General features: G+C 41.4%; 1 protein-coding gene across 1 annotated transcript in view; it reads left to right on the forward strand.

Annotated features, from left to right (window-relative positions):
* The window catches only part of VSNL1 (visinin like 1), a 103981-nt gene that overhangs the window by 26855 nt on the left and 58402 nt on the right, over nucleotides 1-18724 (forward strand). The window contains exon 2 of the mRNA XM_048498897.1: nucleotides 16507-16673. Within this exon, the coding sequence (XP_048354854.1) occupies nucleotides 16512-16673 (162 nt within the window). The 5' untranslated portion in view covers nucleotides 16507-16511. The remainder of the gene's footprint in view (nucleotides 1-16506; nucleotides 16674-18724) is intronic.

Below are 18724 nucleotides of genomic sequence, written 5' to 3' on the forward strand. Positions count from 1 at the left end.
TAAGATTCAGCATTTTTACACTGTTTTCAATCCTACCATATCACATTACTGAGAAAGAATCTTCCAGTCCAGACCATGAATTATGCTTGGTCGTTTACATAAGACCTGTCTCCACTCTGAAGAGATACACTGAAAATTCCAAGACTGGATCTCCATGGACTGAAAAATAACAGGAATGGCAAGGGTAGTGTTGCCAGCCTCCTTTAGTCCTTCTGAAATTATGACCGATCTCCAGGTTACAGAGATCAGTTTCACTGAAGGAAACAGAAGCTTGGAGGTTGAGAAATTCCTGGAGATCTGGGGGTAGAATTTGGAGACGGTGGAGACAAAGAGTGAGTGGTTCTAACTGGGATTGATAACCTGTGTATACCAGGACAGACCTTGGTGAAAACTCAAGTGAACAGCCAGTTGTATAATTAAAATTGGTTTTATTACAATGAACCTACACCCAAAGCATACAAGACCTGACCAAGGCCATTTCCGCAAGATCGCACATGGTGGTAGGCTGGGTTGGCGCATTACGACGCCGCACTCACCTTCCTCTGGGACCGTTCGCATGAACGGTCCCAGAACCTACCAGGATGACGGTGCTGTGCTGTGCCGTCCGCTCTGGCTCGCACCTACCTGCCTCATGGCGCGCTCCTCCCGCACGCTGCTGCCAAGGCCAGGGGACACGCCCCCCTGCCCTGCTTGACCGCTCCGGAGTCGCAGGGCAGAGGGGGCGTGTCCCCAGGCCTCAGCGACGCAATGGAGGGTTGCAGAGCAGGTAGGTTGATCGTACATGGGGGAGAGTGGAAGGCATGCCGAAAGCAGCGGTAAGCTGCCAGTTGCGGTGCCATAAACCTCGCTCGGGAAGCGAGGTAGGAAAACGGCGGCTTCACGCCGCTCGGGCGGAGCGAAGGTGGCACTGCTGCAAAGCAGCTGCGTCCCCTGTGCGAACGGCTCCCTGGGGACGGCGTTTTTGCCATCCCCAGGGCGCCGTATTAGGCCCGTGCAGAAAGGGCCCAAGAGAAAAAGGGAGGGAGTTGGATAGGGTTTTAGAAATGGGTCATAGTTATCAGTCTTGAAAGGACTTCTGGAGGAGCAGCACTGAAGAGGAAAATGACCAGTATTTCCAATAGCAAAAGAAAGAGCCCATGTGCAAGTGGGTGCAGAATGCATACACACAATGAATGGCCAAAGGACCAATCTCTATGCTCCAAAATGGATCCTGAGGTAGTATGAGATAATCTGGCAGGAAAGCCAGAGACAAATATTTCTGGGTTTCAGCCAATAAGATAGGAGAGGCTTGATGGTCATCAGGATCCAAGAGAATGCCTGGATTATTCCCTTGACTACTGATTGAACAGTTTTCAGTTCCTTTCTCTTCCTAAATTTAAGCAAATTTAACCATGATTTACATTTTTACAAATATTATTCCACTAAAAATAATTTCCACACACAGCTCTAAATTATTTGAATATAACATTTAAACCACTGTTGCCTCACCTACCTGACAAGGTGTCTGTTGTGGGGAAGGGAACTGAAAGTGATTATGAGCTGCTTTGAGACTCCTTTCTTCTTCTTTTGACAAATCCTGCTTGAACGACATCCAACACAATTGGGCTTCATATAGGGCTTGACACTGTAGCAGCTATGAACTCAAAGAATGACAGGATTGTAATGGTTCCTCGTAGTATCAGAACTGCTAAGCCTTAAATTAGTTTCAAAAGTGCTTCTAAAACAGTAGTAATGATTTAGCAAAGAGACTTTATGGAAATGGTGACAAAGGGATTCCATTCACACTTAACTATGAGCTGTGTAACAGGTCTCACTAACAGTAAGCTAGCTGTCATTCCTGTGCTCCAAGGTGTATTTATATGAATGATGGAGTACTTGTATAGAAGCTAGGGCACACACACACACACAAAATCAATATGCTTTTACTTGAAAAAAGCAGAGGAAACAGAAAGTGTTGCAAGCACAGACTTAGAACCTCCCAGCAATGGTTAATGCTTGGAAATCTTGCAGAACCTCCGTGGAAAAGAAATCTGATTTTTTTTCCTAGGGTTGATAGCACAGTAGGTGTTGATTTTTATGTAGGCTGTGCTGGACAGCAGCCCAGAGATGAGTTATGTGATGCAGAGGGTAGCATATGTAGATATTTCATTTTAGATGCTGAGTGGTTCTTAACTTTGCTTCCTGTATTTTACAGTTTTACACCTCCCTTTTATGAATATTCAACCAAACTGGGGGAATTTTATTAACTGTAGGGAAGTAATCAGTCCATGTTCAAGTTCTTAATGTTTTGACATCTTAAATCCCCTTATATATTGAATGCTTTTTTTAAAAATAAGAATTTGCAACTGTACATTTTAAAACTAAATATGAACAAAATGAAGCTGCTGTTTTGACTATATACATTTTCTTTGGTTCTGTGTGAATTACAAATCCAGAGTAATGTTTTCTGCAGAACGGCTCTGAGACTGATTTGAGAAGAAAAGGGATTACGTAAAAACCCTTAGACATTTTATATCTTTTCATTTTAGGCTTCGAAAGGACACACCAAGTCTTACAGAACTTCTGAAAATCATAATAATTAAGCTCTTTTATTGGGAACACAAAGTATGTTATGCATTCTTCATCATTTCTCCCCCCCCCCCCGGGATAATTTTTTCTCTTATTTATTAATTTACTTATTTAGGCTATTTCTATGCCACTTCTTCAGAGTTCTTCTCAAGGTGGTGTACAGGTTAAAACAGTGTAGCAATATTTTAAAAAGTCATTGGATATGAACAGTGTAAAAAAACTATGCATAAAATAGAAGCTGCACATTAAAAAGCTGTTAAGGAAAACAAAGCTAATTAAAAGCCTAGGGGAAAAGATGCATTTTTTTTCTTGGCACCTAAAAGGAAATTACCGTATAAACTCGAGTATAAGACAACCCGAATATAAACCAAGGCATCTAATTTTACCACCAAAAACTGGGAAAACTTATTGACTGGAGTATAAGTCGAGGGTGGGAAATGCAGCAGCTACTGGTAAATTTCAAAAATAAAAATAGATACCAATAAAATTACATTAATTGAGGCATCAGTAGGTTAAATATTTTTGAATATTTATTTCAAAGAAAAACAGTAAACTAGCTCTGTAAGTGGAAAAGAGGGTCAACAAAAACAATATGGCCTCAACAATAAATGTAAAAGTACAAAAACTTTAGCTCAATCAGCAACCAAGCTAAAACACAAGATTTAAAATCCTTCAAAACTGGATTCCTCATCATCATCTGTATGTCCAAATGTAGCCCAACTTGGATTTTAAAAGGGATATTATCAGAAATGGAAAAGAAGTTCAAGCCTTTGACAGTGTGATCCCACCTTGTGACCCTTAACATTCATTAAACTTACAACAAAAGAAACTTTAAATCTGTTTTCTGTTTCATAAACAACAGTGTGCAGTATAACAATGAAATATGGCAAACCAATACAGAAACAATAATCAACATATTATAGTTCTGGCCTGATATGCAAAACTAGCAGAGTCTCAGTCCTTTACAGTTCTCTCTAGCTGTGTCCTGTGGCACTGTTGATGGGCTTGCAGCTTTGCTGTTCTTTGCCGAGCCCTCTCTCTTTATTGTCAAGCCTTCAAGGGTAGCCCTGAACTGTGCAAAAACAGTTCATAACAACTGAACTCTGTGAAGTTGACGGGCTCCAGCTACAGGCCTCTTAACAATTCTGAAGAAAATAATATTTATATAGCACCCATTATAACATTTAATAACAGGAAATCAAAATACAAACTAATAGTCACTAATACTATACTAATAAACACAATATTCCCTTCTCAACAATTAATACAAACATTCTCATACCTGAAATATGCTAATACAGTTCATAACAACTGAATTCTGAGGAAATGGAGCCTTTTCTTCCTTATATGAAAAATCTGAGCTCTTTAGCTCCCCCTAATGGACCCTGGGTTACACAAACAGAGCTTCAGCTATAGCATATACAGTTGTATATAAATACTGTATATACTTGGGTGTAAGACCTGAATATAAGCCGAGGGGGGCTTTTTCAGCATTAAAAATGTGCTGAAAAAGTCGACTTATACACAAGTAAATACGGTAAATAGGTGCCAGGCAAGCCTCTAGAGAAGGGCATTCCAGAGGCAAGGTGCCACCACAGAAAATGTCCTGAATCTGTTAGTCACCCTCCACCACAACCTTTGAAGGTGTGGGTAATGCTTGAGAGGCAAACCTTAACTCACAGACTGGATAGTATGACTGTGGCCCTTTCCGCACCTTAACAATGCCGACGCACCCCCCCCCCCCGGGACCGTTCGCATGGACGGTCCCGAGAGGGCGGGAGGCGACAGTGCAGCGTTTGCACAGGCTGCGCCGTCGCCAAACGCCTACCTTGTCTCCTGGCTTCCTGCTCGTCACAGAAGCCAGGGGATATGCCCCCGCAGCCTGCAGCGACGGCTCTGGAGTCGCAGGCCAGGAGGGCATGTCCCCTGGCCTCTGCGACAAGCCAGAAGCCAGGAGACAAGGTAGGCATTCTGGAAAGGGGAGGAAATGGCGCCTTCCAGCCGCTGCCATTCGCACGGCAGTGTTTGGAAGCTGCTGTTTCTGAAATACCTCGCTCGGAAACAGCGGCTTTGCGCCGCTCGGGGGTTTGGCCGCCGTGCGAACCCCTCCCCAGGGACGCTGTTTTTAGTGTCCCTGGGATGCTGTATTCCGCCCGTGCAGAAACAGCCTGTGCTTCACTTAACATAATTTTGACCTCTTATAAATAATATTTTAAAAACCTATTCTAATACTTCAAAATGGATTTTCTGAGCACAAGTACTGCCTTGTCAGATTCCAAAATATCTATATTGGTAATATACGAGCAAAAAACCCCAAACTAGTGAAAAACAAAACAACCTCATCAGGTTTCATTTAAAAAATAAAATAAAATCAGTGTTAGAATAGAGCCATATGTCCTTAGAATTACCAATCTTTCCTATTCAAACAAAAATACAATTATTTTGTGAACTGAGCAGAATGAAAAATGTTCTTGGTGTTGTCCTGAAATAGAAGTACCGGTACCTATCAAATGGCCTTCGGTAAAGAAATGCTACAATTTATACAATTGCTGTACTCCAGCAATTCCATGGATTCCAGAGCCGCGGTGTACGGGCAGCTTTTTGACAGAGGAGGAACTTCCTGGCTATAAGGCGGCACATGGATCTAGGTTAGTGTGGCCCTAAAGGAATCAAATGTGAAATCTCTCTCACGTTACAGGTTTATATGTACCCAGCAATGAATAAGTTAAAGACAATGTTACAACGGCCTTCTGCATGTCAGGATTAGTACGACTAATACACAGCCTACAAAATGGCTGCTGGTGCCTTGAGGCACGCTTGGATTGACGTAATGCAAGGCACAGTTCCAATTCACCCGCCCATGGTGCAGCAGCACACTGGATCGAGATTTATGCCCATGACAGCATAGTCAGAAATAGATTTAAGGAAGAATGACAGCCCACATAGGATATAAACAGTTGTGTTTCTTCCTCAAAAAGGTTGTGTGAATCAGCTTTTTCAGCGAGTGACGAATATGGGCAGGAAGGCAGGAAGCAACAATTCCTTCTTTTTGTGAGGTGAAATGACAGGCAATAGCTCTTGGAGAAGTGACCTTCCTTTTTTCCCCTTGTTTTTTGCTCGCTATCATTTTAGAGAAGAGAAGAAACTCACAATAAGTCAGCTTATTTTCCTTCCTATCTCACTGTTCATCAGAGAACATCCTCTTTAAAAGACTTATTAAAAATCAGAAATCTTCCTCACAGAGAATCCTGGCTTCAAGTGAGGGTCCATATTTTTTTCTATAGAGCCATTTTTATGCCCCAGAAGTCATTTCTCCATCTCCTGCAGCTGACTTTGACATTTCTGTAAGTGGAATATGAAGCTAGCTGTTCCCCCTTCCATTATTACAGCTAGTTTTTTGTATGAATCACATGTTGACTTGCCTAGTTGACTAACCATTATGACCATCATCAGTGTCGAGCTTCAAAGCACAAATCCACTCATTTTGTTCTGCCTCTTTATGATTCATGTTTCTGATAATAACATTTCCGCAGCACTTAATTGAGTACTATCAAAAGGTATTCACATGGGACAGTTCTGATGACTGATTTATAATGAAAGAGTTGAAAGTGGAGAGGCAGGGTGATGAAGGAAATGTACCTAGGGAGCAATAGCCATAATCAAGCCGAATCTTTGTTTAGCTTTTAAAAGGTTTTTCAGGAAGGCGGGGAGGGGATTAAAAGCCTTAATTTACATTTGCGCTGCCCACTTCTATTAACCTTTGCAGCATGTGTTTTTAATTGTGGCATTGCTACTTTTAGAATAAGGGGCAAAATTAATCTATTTCAATATCCCCATTTTTATGTGAGGGGTGAAATCAGCGTGGAGCTTGTACATTTATGATGTAACATAAGCTGTAGGTGTACTTCTAAAACCGCTATCAGAGTCGTTCAGTCAGAGTTAAATATATGGCCTAGTCTTATGATCTAGTACTTTGTAATCAGAGCCTGGAGTTAACAGGAATTTATAAAATCATACATGGACTAGAAAAAATGGACAGAAAGAAGGGGTTTTTTGCTCCCAATACTCTAGAACTCAGGGCTGCACAATGAAGTCTATGGCTATAGACATAGGGAAACAAGAGAGCCACCAGCCAAATTACCTTTATCTGCCTCTGTCTTCACCTTTCCCTCCTTCCCTTCCCTTGACAGCCTCTCCCTGGACAAACTCTGTGTAGTTCCTAAAAGTTCCTAATTTCCAGCTGGTATCTTTCTGTCCATAATTTAAACTCCTTATAGCAAGTCCTATCGTCTACTGCCAACAGAAACAACTACTTCTCCTCTAATTGACTGCCTGTCAAATACTTAATACTTTCAAATAATTTTGTTTCTAGAAATCAAAAGAAGGATACTTTCCTTAAACAAGGAACTTTACCATATTACTAAAACATGTTTTTAAAACAGCCCAACAGGGAGAATTATCCCGTTTTCTACCTTCGCTAGCCAGCCACATAGGAAACAACAGGACTTTATGATTTTTGGACCTAATGGAATTTCTAACGGAAAAGCAGACCCAATTAGTAATCCCCTCTCGGCACACACAAATAATTAGTAACCCACTCTCGGGAACTGGTGAGAACCTTCTGGATCCCACCTCTGGTCATCTCCCTTTCCCCTGTATTTTCCTTCCCACACTATTTTCACTTTTCCTCCATCTGACAGCCCCCATATCCTCCATACTTTCTTTCCTCTTCCCTGTCCACCAACCAGCCCTTTTATCTGTCCCCACCTTCAACTATATTCACTTCATTTATATCCTACTTTTTTCTATAATGGGGACCCAAGGAGGCTTACATCATTCTACTCTTCCTCATTTTATTTTCACAACAACCCTGTCAAGTAGGTTAGATTTAGCAGATGTAACTAACCCAAGATCATTCAACAAGCTTGCATGGCAGAATGGGGATTTAAACCTGGGTCTTTCAGATCCTCGTCTGAAACTCTGACCACACTGTCATTTATGAGTGTTGCGGTTTTGCTGTTGAACAGTAGCCAGCAGCTGGGTCTGAGTGAGTCATGAAGTTGAATAGTAGTAAGTCGGCCTGTGTTGCTGGCTTGTTGGCCTCAATGAGTCCTTCCTCACAGGCCAGTATAGCCCTGGAAAGTGACCTTTTGCTTGAGCTGCCAATACTGTTGTGGTTGCCTAGCAATGGCCACTGGGGGCATTCATTTCTTAAAGTTGTAGTATAATAGCTACCTCTTTTATTTTGCAGGGGGAGGGGTTAAACCCCAGTGATTTTTTTCATTGCAGCTTTTTTTGTAAAACCGAGACCTGCCTTTTCTGTCAATAGCTCCAGTCTCTGGATTTAACTATCCACAGATTTGTTTTGGATGTCTCCATTACTTCTCTGACTCATTCCATCATTAGTGTAGCTTGAATGCCTTTTCAGCTGCAAACATATAAACCATGCTAGATTGTACCCATGTTAATGACATCAAGTACGTTTATTACAAAGAGGAGAGATAATTCAGAGTATACAGTGCCAAAACTCTGTATGCTGGTTGAGTGGGTAGATGACTATATAGTTAGCACTGAACATTTTTACCTTGGGTGTGCCTATGTATACATGCTGCTTAGATCATTGCTGTCCACATCATAGCATGAATCTGTAAGTTCTATTTTAGACAGTTATTGCAAATCACTGTGTGAATCTTATGAATTGGTACAAAGGTAATAAAAGCATATTCATAAGTCTGTGGTCTTCATACTCCTAAGTCTCCACTTTATAACATTCAACAATCATTCATGTGAGCCTGGGCATATCCCCCAAATATGCCACAAGTTGTGGTTTCAGGTTATAACCTATTGCATAGGTGTCAAACTCGCGGCCCTACAGATGTTATGGACTACAGATCCCATCATCGGGGATGATGGGAACGGTAGTCCATAACATCTGGAGGGCCACGAGTTTGACACCTGTGACCTATTGTGTCAGTGGAAAGAATGTGAAAATAGTCAAGTCTTTTATACCAACACCATTTTAACTGTGACTGTTATATGCAACTGCCCAAGACAGTGAAAATATTTATTAGTGCAGCATACCTATTTAGACTATTTGTTCAGAAGGATACTCAAAGAGATAAAACAAATGTGTGACAAGATGGGATTTATGAAAATCCATACAAAAGATTGGTGGATTTTGCAAACAGGAGAAATAAGCTGATGAGGTGAGACATTCAAAGCCGAAGGGTCTGCAGAAAAACCCATCTGCTTATGGTATGATACTGTCGTTCCTTATATCCTGGTATAGTGTATCATTAATGGCTCCAATAAGAGTTCTTACCAAAGTCTACCAGTGGGTATGCTTAAGATCATATGATTTCAACATCTTATTCCATTGGCACCTGTGAGATCCTTCGGCACAAGGATCCTTCTATTTTCAGGACTCTGAAAATTCTGTACAACTTCAAATACTGCAAAAAGATGGTGTCAGACCTTATGAGTAGATTGGTAGGTGAGGGCTATAGCTAATATATGGCACATTGGCAACACCCTTCAAAGTAGCACTCGTACAGTTACATCTTTTACAAAGCAAAAAAAAAAGACAAGATCTTTTCAAAAACCAAATAAATGACTATGTAATTACTGTCTTTTATTTTGAAGTACTAATGAATTTTCTTGATTTCATTACATGTGAGATGATAATAGAAAAGTGAAAAATCTGCTCTTCCGCTGTGCTTCACATTTTTAAGATGTCACAATCCATTATAATTCATTGCAGTGGTAGATGGATCTTGAAGGGCTGAAGGCGGCTATACTACCAATCTGCAACATAAAGTAAAAAGCTGTAATACGTTAACGTCCATTTGTGTATGTAACAGAGGCCAATGTGTTTAAGTACCTTAGGTGACAAAAACTCCATTTCGTGACCTGGGGTACATCACTTTTTGGGGGGCAAGGGCTCTTCCTCCTCCACAGTCTGTTTGAGTAGTAGCTGCAACCTGCTCATGAAGAGCCTTCCCTTCTCCCTGTATCTTTAAGACAAGAGAGAAAAGTTGTACTCATGAGTCTTTGTAGAGAAGAACTTTCCTGATGTCTTCTAACATAGGCAAGACCGAGACCAGCTCAGACTGCCAATAAGTTGGAGCCACTGAGCCTGGTGGGGTAGCTCCTTATTGATCCTTCTTGGCTAGCCTGCCCTGGTATGTGAGAGGTATTCCAACTGGAAAGAGTTTCATCGTCAACAAAGCTCTTACGGTTGAGAATTTCCATGAGATAGCCTCTATAAATTGCACAAGTTACACCTAAAGTAGCTTTTTGGAACCTGGCCATTGAATTTATGGGACTACCCCTGTGTTTATATAAGAGAGTCATTAAAAAATTATGCCACTTGAAAGTGGAAGAAGGTTGTCTGCAAGAAGAGGTGAGGTCCAAAAAAGTGGTAAACCTTTCAAGCTAGCTAATTGCAGGAATGGTAGAGTCCTGGTTCTTCTGCAGTGGATCTATACACCATAACTGAAAAGAAAAGGTCCATTTTCAGTGGGAAATACATCACATTACTCATCAGTGCGAGAATGCCGTTAGAGTTATTTCTATATTGGTACTCTAGGCCCCATTCTCAATCTTTTGCGCTGTTTTTACTTTTCTAAGAACATTTTTAAAAATCCTTAGAAGCACACTTATAGCATTCCCCCCCTTCCCTGTGTAGTTGCCACTGTGTTGTAAGCTGCAAGATCAATCCTAAATGCTCCACTAGTACCCACTACCGTGTTTCCCCGAAAATAAGACAGTGTCTTATATTAATTTTTGCTCCCAAAGATGCGCTATGTCTTATTTTCAGGGGATGTCTTATTTTTCAGCTCCACAGCTGCATGCTCTGGTGTTCTGTTCGACGGGCATGCTTCCAAACAAAAACTTTGCTATGTCTTACTTTCGGGGGATGCTTTATATTTAGCACTTCAGCAAAACCTCTACTACATCTTATTTTCAGGGGATGTCTTATTTTCGGGGAAACAGGGTAGGCTCTGCCATACCTATTCCCTGCTCATTTCCTTACAATTTGTTTGAGAGGTTATTTTCATACAAGTCGCCTGTTAGCTTTTTCAGAGTGGGAATGCTCTACAACAGGGGTCTGCAACCGGCGGCTCTCCAGATGTTCATGGACTACATTTCCCATCAGCCCCTGCCAGCATGGCCATGGCCAATTGGCCATGCTGGCAGGGGCTGATGGGATTTGTAGTCCATGAACATCTGGAGAGCTGTAGGTTGCAGACCCCTGCTCTACAAGAACTCAAGAAGAGACCAGTGATCAATTTAGTACCATCTCGTACAGTGGCCAACCAGTTCCCCTTCGGGTCTAGCAACAGGGCACAGAACCTGAGGCCATACCCTGATGTTATCTCCTGTAGAAGAGAAAGAAGAAGGGTTTGGAGCCTCAAAACAGCTTGCAAACTCTTCCCTTCCTCTCTAGAGGAACAACAGACGCTTTGTGAGGTAGACAAGGCTGAGAGTTTTGAGGGAACTGTGACTAGCCCAAGGTCACCCAGCAGGCTTCATGTGTACAAGTAGGAAAACAAACCCAGTTCACCAGATTAATGTATGACATTCATGAGGAGTGGAGAATCAAGCCTGGTTCTCCAGACTACAGTCCTCCCACCATGACTGGCCCTGGTATTCAGAGGCTTAACATCTCTGAACATGGAGGTTCTGTTTAATCACCATGGCTATTAGTCACCGAGACACCTATCTTCCAAGAATCCATCAATCCTTTTTTAAAGCAGTCTATGCCTATGGGCATAACCACATCTACTGGCAGTGAATTTCACATTTTACTCACTTGCTAGGTAAATAAGTATTTCCTTTTGTCTGCCCTGAATCTATTGCCCATCAGCTTCGTTGGATACCCTTCAGTTCTAGTATTTTTGGAGAGGGAGAAACTCTGCTTGTCAACTATCTCTAGCCCGTGCATAATTTTGTAAACCTCCATCATGTTCCCCCTTAGTCATCTGTCTTCTAAACTGAAGAGTCCAAATAAGGAGTTAGCTGCAACGAGCTGCTGGTGGTCAGGATCAAGCCAAGCCCCAGCAATTCACTTGAAGCTGCTTATAGTGAATCAGACCCTTGGTCCATCAAGGTCAATATTGCCTACTCAGACTGTCAGTGGCTCTCCAAGATCTTTTCCAACACTTAAATCCTCATCCTGGAGATGTTGGGGGTTGATCCTGGGGTCTTTTTCTTGCCAAACAAGAAGATGCTCTAGTTCACAGGTGTCAAACTCGCAGCCCTCCAGATGTTATGGACTACAGTTCCCATGCTGGCAGGGGATGATGGGAACTATAGTCCATAACATCTGGAGGGCCGCAAGTTTGACACCTATGCTCTAGTTGAACCACGGCCTGTACCCCTGTGATTTTTTAAAATGTATTGAACACTTTGTCTGCTTTGTAATTTGAAGATGGGCAATTAGGTCATGTGACTTTTACTAATACACCATTAGAAGAAGGATGCACGTCTTCTCTGGGAGAAGATGAGTGCTTGAAAGGGCTATATAGTCAGTGACCTTCAAATTCTTGGCTTTCCCAGTACTAGAATGGCAAATATTGGATAGATGTTTGTTCTTCTTCAGAAGGAGCTCTAGCTTTCTTTGCAGTGGAAGCAACAAGCAAACATGACTAAAATCAGACAAACAGGGTAATCTTAAATGCAGTTATTTGAGGCTCAGCTTAAATAAAGGGGATGCACTCAGAGAAACCAACTACCACAAACAGAAGGGGGAAACAAGAGACCTTAATTACTTCCTGCCACTTTGAAGGCAGAAACAACTGTTCTTAAAAACTCTCATATTTCCTGTAGGCATGTTGTAAGATGAAGGACCCTCCTATGAAGGAGGAAAAAATCATATTGGGCTCCCCAAGTTCTTTTATTCATGTATTTCAAAAATCGTACCCCACCTTTCCAAACAGTCCAGGGTGACTTACAGCCCAAGGCATATTCAAGCCACTACATTAAAATGATCAGCTGTATCATTATTTCTAGTAATCAAAACAGAACTGCAAAAAAGAAAATGCTCTCTAGAACTATGTGGCTTTGCAGGAGGTTTGACAGGCTGGTAAAAATGTGTGATACCCGAACGATTCCATTTCAAAGAACGAGTGCAGCAGAAAATTAATATCGGCTGGAGCCATTGAAACCGCATTTAAAGAGGTGAAGAGGAGGGGCTGGGCAAAATGGAAACAGTGCTCAGGCTCCTACGGGGTCCTTTGAGGAAAAGTGGGATAGTAATGTAGTAGTAGGTCGGTAGACATTATTTTGACAAATTATGCTCCGGTTAGGTATTTCCTCTTTGAATAGCCTCCACATTTAAGGAGTTCTTGATGTCAGTGTTGGATAGAAGAGGAGGTCTTTTAAACAGTAAGTTTTTTTGTTGGCCTTGTTAGGCAAGACACTATTAATCAGTGTGGAACATTCTGGCAACAGTTCTTTTCAACCATCATGCAGTTCTATATTAATCTTATTTTTCCCCCTGTGAACCAAAAATTATATGAAAGGCTAGAACATGTGACCGGGATTTGACAGTTCTGTGCCGCTTGTTTCTCTCCTTCATGCTGACAAGAGTAAGAAGGAAGGCAGTGTCAAAAGATGCCTGAGGGGAAAGGAACAATACAGAGGGTTGTCAGCAGTTACAGCTATTTCCAAGGCACATCAGGGAATCTGTTAAAACTTATTCATATAAAAACAAGAAAATCGGCCGATGATCACATTGCACAGAATTCTGCACTTGCCTGTGTTTTATAGCTGTTTTCCCAATAATATTGCACATGCCAATGGCAACTTGAGTTCCAGTGAGAAAAGGCAGACTTATGAATGAAAAGAAATGATTTGCTTGATAGTTTCCATTGATGTGTGTAGGTGTAAAGTGTCGTTCAGTTGCAGGTGGCTTATGGCAACCCAGCAGGTTTTAAAGGCAAGAGACTAACAGGTAGTTTGCCATTGCCTTCCGCCCAGACCTAAATCTGCAGATAGGGGGCACACTCACCCCCAACGGGTTTTTCTGCATACTTAAATAAGTGTTGTCTGCACATGCACAGATAGTGCCCTTACCTTTTGAATTGCTGGCAGAAGAGATCCTCTGGGCATGACAGCAGCATCTTTTGTGAGGGAGGCCAGGAGCTGAGACACATGGCAGTCTCAGCAGTGTTACCCTTTGGGGGGGGGGGAGTGGGGAGCCTGAGAACCGGCAGCATGCCCACCCACGCCCGTTCCCCCCACCCCCGATCACTGTAAGGTAAACAGATTCTTCCCCCCTCTCATGAGTTTCACTGGCTTCCCTGTTGGTGAGCTGGTGAGAGAGCGGGGCTGGGGGGGAAGGAGGCCTGGAACCATAATGGGAAACCAAGATGCGATTCTCCTCCACAGGAGTTTCGCAAGACACCAAAAGTTTTTAAATGCCTCTTCCAGTAGCTGATCAGTGTCACATTCCAGGGGCAGGGAGAAAGTTCTTTTTGCAAAGTCCTTGATGTCTATTCACCATGATTAGAACAGCCAAAAACTAGAAATGGAGAAAGCAGGACAGTTGAAAGAAGGCTTCTTTGAAACGGGAAGTGATGGAAAGCTCCATCAAGTTGATCTATGATGACCCTATGGGTATTTGAAAGCAGGAGATTAACAAAGGTGGTTTGCCATTGCCTTCCTCTGCATGGAGATCTTGGTGTCTTCCATCCAAGTACTAACCAGGGGGGTTCTGCTTGGTTTCCATGAACTGATGGGACGAGGCCAGCATGGGCTACCCAGGTCAGGGCGATTTGAAATGAGTTTTGAAATCTCTTGGATAGAAATCAAAACCATAAAACATGAAATTCATACTAGTCTTCAGGGGTACATAGATTTTACTGGGAGAGATTGTACAGTTGCTTGTCAGGGGTTTCTCAGTCTTAATCGTGAGCAGGCACGTAGGTAAGGGGGGTTCATGGGTTCGAACCCCTCCCATTTCATGTCCAGCTTGCTTGAAACAATGCAGGGAATGGAACAGCCGGAAAGTCAGCTCAGTCACTGAACGCACCGCATAAAAAAATTGATACCTACAGCACTGATGGTGAGGGGCAAGCAACAGTACCAACAAATGCAAAGGAATAAATACCCTGGCCTACAGTCTTTCTTGCATATGCAGTGTGCAAAAAAGGTATCATATGAGAACTTCAGATGAATTAGCATTGGTACGATACAAAAATAGCGTAGTATCAAAAACGCACAGCCCTCAAAGGCAAAAATTCAGGTACACTCCAAATAGACCCATCAACTATGTATTTTAACGCTTATTCTGATCTTAAGTCACTATTCTTATTGTCTGTATAATATACTTAAATTCTTATTCATTGGTCTATAACATAAATATTCGTAACATTCAATACAAAGTGTTGCCCGTTCTAAATACAATACAATACAAAAATAAACCACACCCATGAAGGAAAATAGCGTAGTATCAAAAACGCACAGCCCTCAAAGGCAAAAATTCAGGTACACTCCAAATAGACCCATCAATTATGTATTTTAACGCTTATTCTGATCTTAAGTCACTATTCTTATTGTCTGTATAATATACTTAAATTCTTATTCATTGGTCTATAACATAAATATTCGTAACATTCAATACAAAGTGTTGCCCGTTCTAAATACAATACAATACAAAAATAAACCACACCCATGAAGGAAAATAGCATAGTATCAAAAACGCACAGCCCTCAAAGGCAAAAATTCAGGTACACTCCAAATAGACCCATCAATTATGTATTTTAACGCTTATTCTGATCTTAAGTCACTATTCTTATTGTCTGTATAATATACTTAAATTCTTATTCATTGGTCTATAACATAAATATTCGTAACATTCAATACAAAGTGTTGCCCGTTCTAAATACAATACAATACAAAAATAAACATATTTCGCTGATATAGTGTATTAAAGCCATTACCATCTGGCCAGATCATGTGGAATGCAGGGAATTGGAAGATAGAGTTCATTGATTTTTTTTCTGAGTTTGAAAATCTTGCTTTTCTAACATGGACTCCCCCAGTTAGGTTAAAAATCTAGAGCTTTCCCCAAACATACTAATGAAATTCAAAAGAGTGATCACTAAATATATGCTAGCTTTTGCAGTAGTTGTATGCAAATTCTGTATCGCAAAGCAGGGTGCAAGTATTTAAATAAAGGCCATACAAATTTGGGAAAGGAAAGGAGGCAAAAAGGAACTACTTGAACACAAGCAATGACAGTGTGAGAAAAAAAAAACAGTGCTCATACGAGGGAAAAAAAGAAATGAAAAACAGTGAGTTTAATATCAGATATTCCTCGTCCGCACCAATTATGTTCAGAGCAATTCAGGTTTCCTTTTCAAGAACTGAGAAGCCATTTGTGTACCCATAGTAACCACACCCATGAAGGAAAATTTGACTTGGATCCTATATATTTCATCCTCTTTGGGTCGCTGTCTTTCTCGGCAATATTACTCCAGGAGTGAGTGTTTCCCTCACACCAGATAACTGTCTACTCTGTCAATGTGCAGAATGGTTTCAAACTCCAGTTTGGGAGATTTAGAGGTAAAGACTGGGAATGGCAGGATTTGGGTAGAGGAGACTGGGGTATAATGTCATAAAGTTCACCCTCCAAAAGAGCCATTTTCTCCAGGGAAACTGATCTCTGAAGTCTGGAGATTAGTTGTAGTTATGGGAAATCTTCAGCCCCTAATTGGAAATGAACAGAACTCTAATGAGCAGAAATCACCTAGCTCAAAAGAAACACAGTTGAGATTGGAGGACTCCCTCCACAACAGATGAGGAGCAACAGAAAGCTTTTCCAGCATATTCCAACCTAGTTTCATTTCACTGAAAATCCCTCATATTTATTGTGAATCTCAGCAAGCATTCCATATAAAGTGGGTAATCATATTCATTTCTTCTCTACAGGCATAATGGGGAAGCAGAATAGCAAACTCGCTCCAGAAGTGATGGAGGATCTCGTGAAGAGCACAGAGTTTAATGAACACGAACTCAAACAGTGGTACAAGGGATTTCTAAAGGATTGTCCCAGTGGCAGACTGAACCTGGATGAATTTCAGCAACTTTACGTAAAGGTAAATTTGGGGGGTTTTCCCCCTCTTTATTTCAGTGAAAGTGACATATTGTGGTCCTATTTAATACCATGGCTTAGAAAATAACCAACCAGGGTCTTTCCAGAGTATTTTTTGTCATACCATGATGAACATGTTGCTCTTTTATTACAGAAGAATTCCTCTTTTATTACAGGGGAAGTCTTTTTTCTTTCGTAGTCCTTTCCACAAGGTAGTTTTCTCATTGTTATTCCTTTTTCCTTGTATTCTAACCACAAAGTTCTGTCATTACAACATATGATCATTGCTTTCACTTAGTGTGCTTATCACTGGGCTGAGTACAGCAGTAGATTTCTACTAATGGAAGGAAGAGATTATTTTCACCAATTGTTCCCTTCTACTGCAGATCACCAATTTATTATTCCTTAGGATTCCCCATCCTCCACAGAAGTATTTTTGGGAGCATTTGCAATGGGATTGGGAATGCAAGATAGTCCTGTATCACTGGTGAATATCTTGTCTGTCAGGAGAAATTGCTACTGGATCCAAACAACTGTATTCTAATTATTGACCCAGTTGTTACTAAAAGTGTTCAGTATTGTTTTTGTTTTCATATTTAGTAAAATTTTGGGGAGGGGTGCTTTTATTCATTATGACACATTTCCTGGTTCCTTTAATCATTTTTACATGGCTCAGTTTTTATTATTATATTCCCTTTGATTTGCATTGGTTTGAGCGGGAAACGTTTCTAGGTTTAATTTTTTTGTTTGAAACTGAATGGAATTCTGTTTCCAGGTTCTCTTAATTCTGCCCCTCTTAAAGGCACAGATCACATAACACTCAGTAGTTCCATTATAGAGCTGATATTCCCCACTCCCTTCTTTTCCATTCACACTCTCCCCCTCCCCTAACTTGTCTCTCATTGCTGTCATGGCTTGCTTTAAAAAGAAGTTTTAAAAAGGAGGAGGAGGGCAGAAGTAGAGAAAAAGAGATGGGCTGGAGCCAGAAACAGACCTTCCTTGTTCTGTGCCTTGCAAAATCCAACTGTTATATCGATACATTGATATACTGAAATGAGCATCAGAGAAGCAGGAAGGAGCCAGTATCATGGAATGAGGCAAGAGGGAAGGCATGAACAGCAGTGGAGCCAAACAGGCTGGTTGGCTGTGGGCAGAGGGGAGAGGTCCAGGGCAAAGCTGTGCTCACTGGAAAATCTCCCTGCTCTGGTGGTGAAGCAAAATTAAGTGTGTGCTTCTAGTCTCGCTTGCTGCAGGGAGACTAGAAAGTGAAAGCAGGGCTTAAGGAAATACATCCGTACAAGAAATCTTGTTGCAACACACATTTGCCCCCATCGTGCACCCTAACCCTGATTAAGTCCCAGAAATAATGTTTTCTGATCATTTTATACTCTCTGCCAGAAGAAACAAGGAAGGTGCAGAAGACTGTTCCCGAGGTTTAAGAATCCATCACAGCCAGAGTGTCCTAGGATAAGCCAGTTGCATTTGACAAGGAGTAAAAATGATCAGAAAACATTCTTTCAGGACTTAGTAGGTGCAGGCATGTACGATAGAGTAAAACACACCCTACCATTTTCTCTATGGAAAAGATTCACATGTGGTCTTTCGTTTTGGAAAGGTAGACAATCTCGATGATTATTTGTTGGGATAGAGCCCTGGCTTACAGCAACATGGCCGGCTGTGGATTATTTATATGAGTATCTATTGTACAGGTAGAAAGTATGTTATCACTATCGCTTGATTAATTGTAATATCACTGGGTCGTGTTGACCGGTAGGCTCTCAAATGGTAGGAGTTCACTATGGCAGCAACTTCCCCATTAAAATACTCTCATTTGAGAAGAATTATTAGTGCAGAGTTTTGATTTCCAAATGAATTTAATTAATTATTTGTATCTCACTTTCTCCCCAATGAGGACCCAAAGCACTTTATAAAAGAAAAAAAAAGAGAATACAAAGTTCCTGTGCAGAGATGTGGATTTCTTATATGTTGTGGATTACTTATATGGTTTGCAGCACCATCCAAAGGGGGAGAGCGAATCAGCTCGTGGGAGTGGTG

Source organism: Sphaerodactylus townsendi, linkage group LG01 (assembly GCF_021028975.2).
Source record: "Sphaerodactylus townsendi isolate TG3544 linkage group LG01, MPM_Stown_v2.3, whole genome shotgun sequence".
NCBI lineage: Eukaryota > Metazoa > Chordata > Lepidosauria > Squamata > Sphaerodactylidae > Sphaerodactylus > Sphaerodactylus townsendi.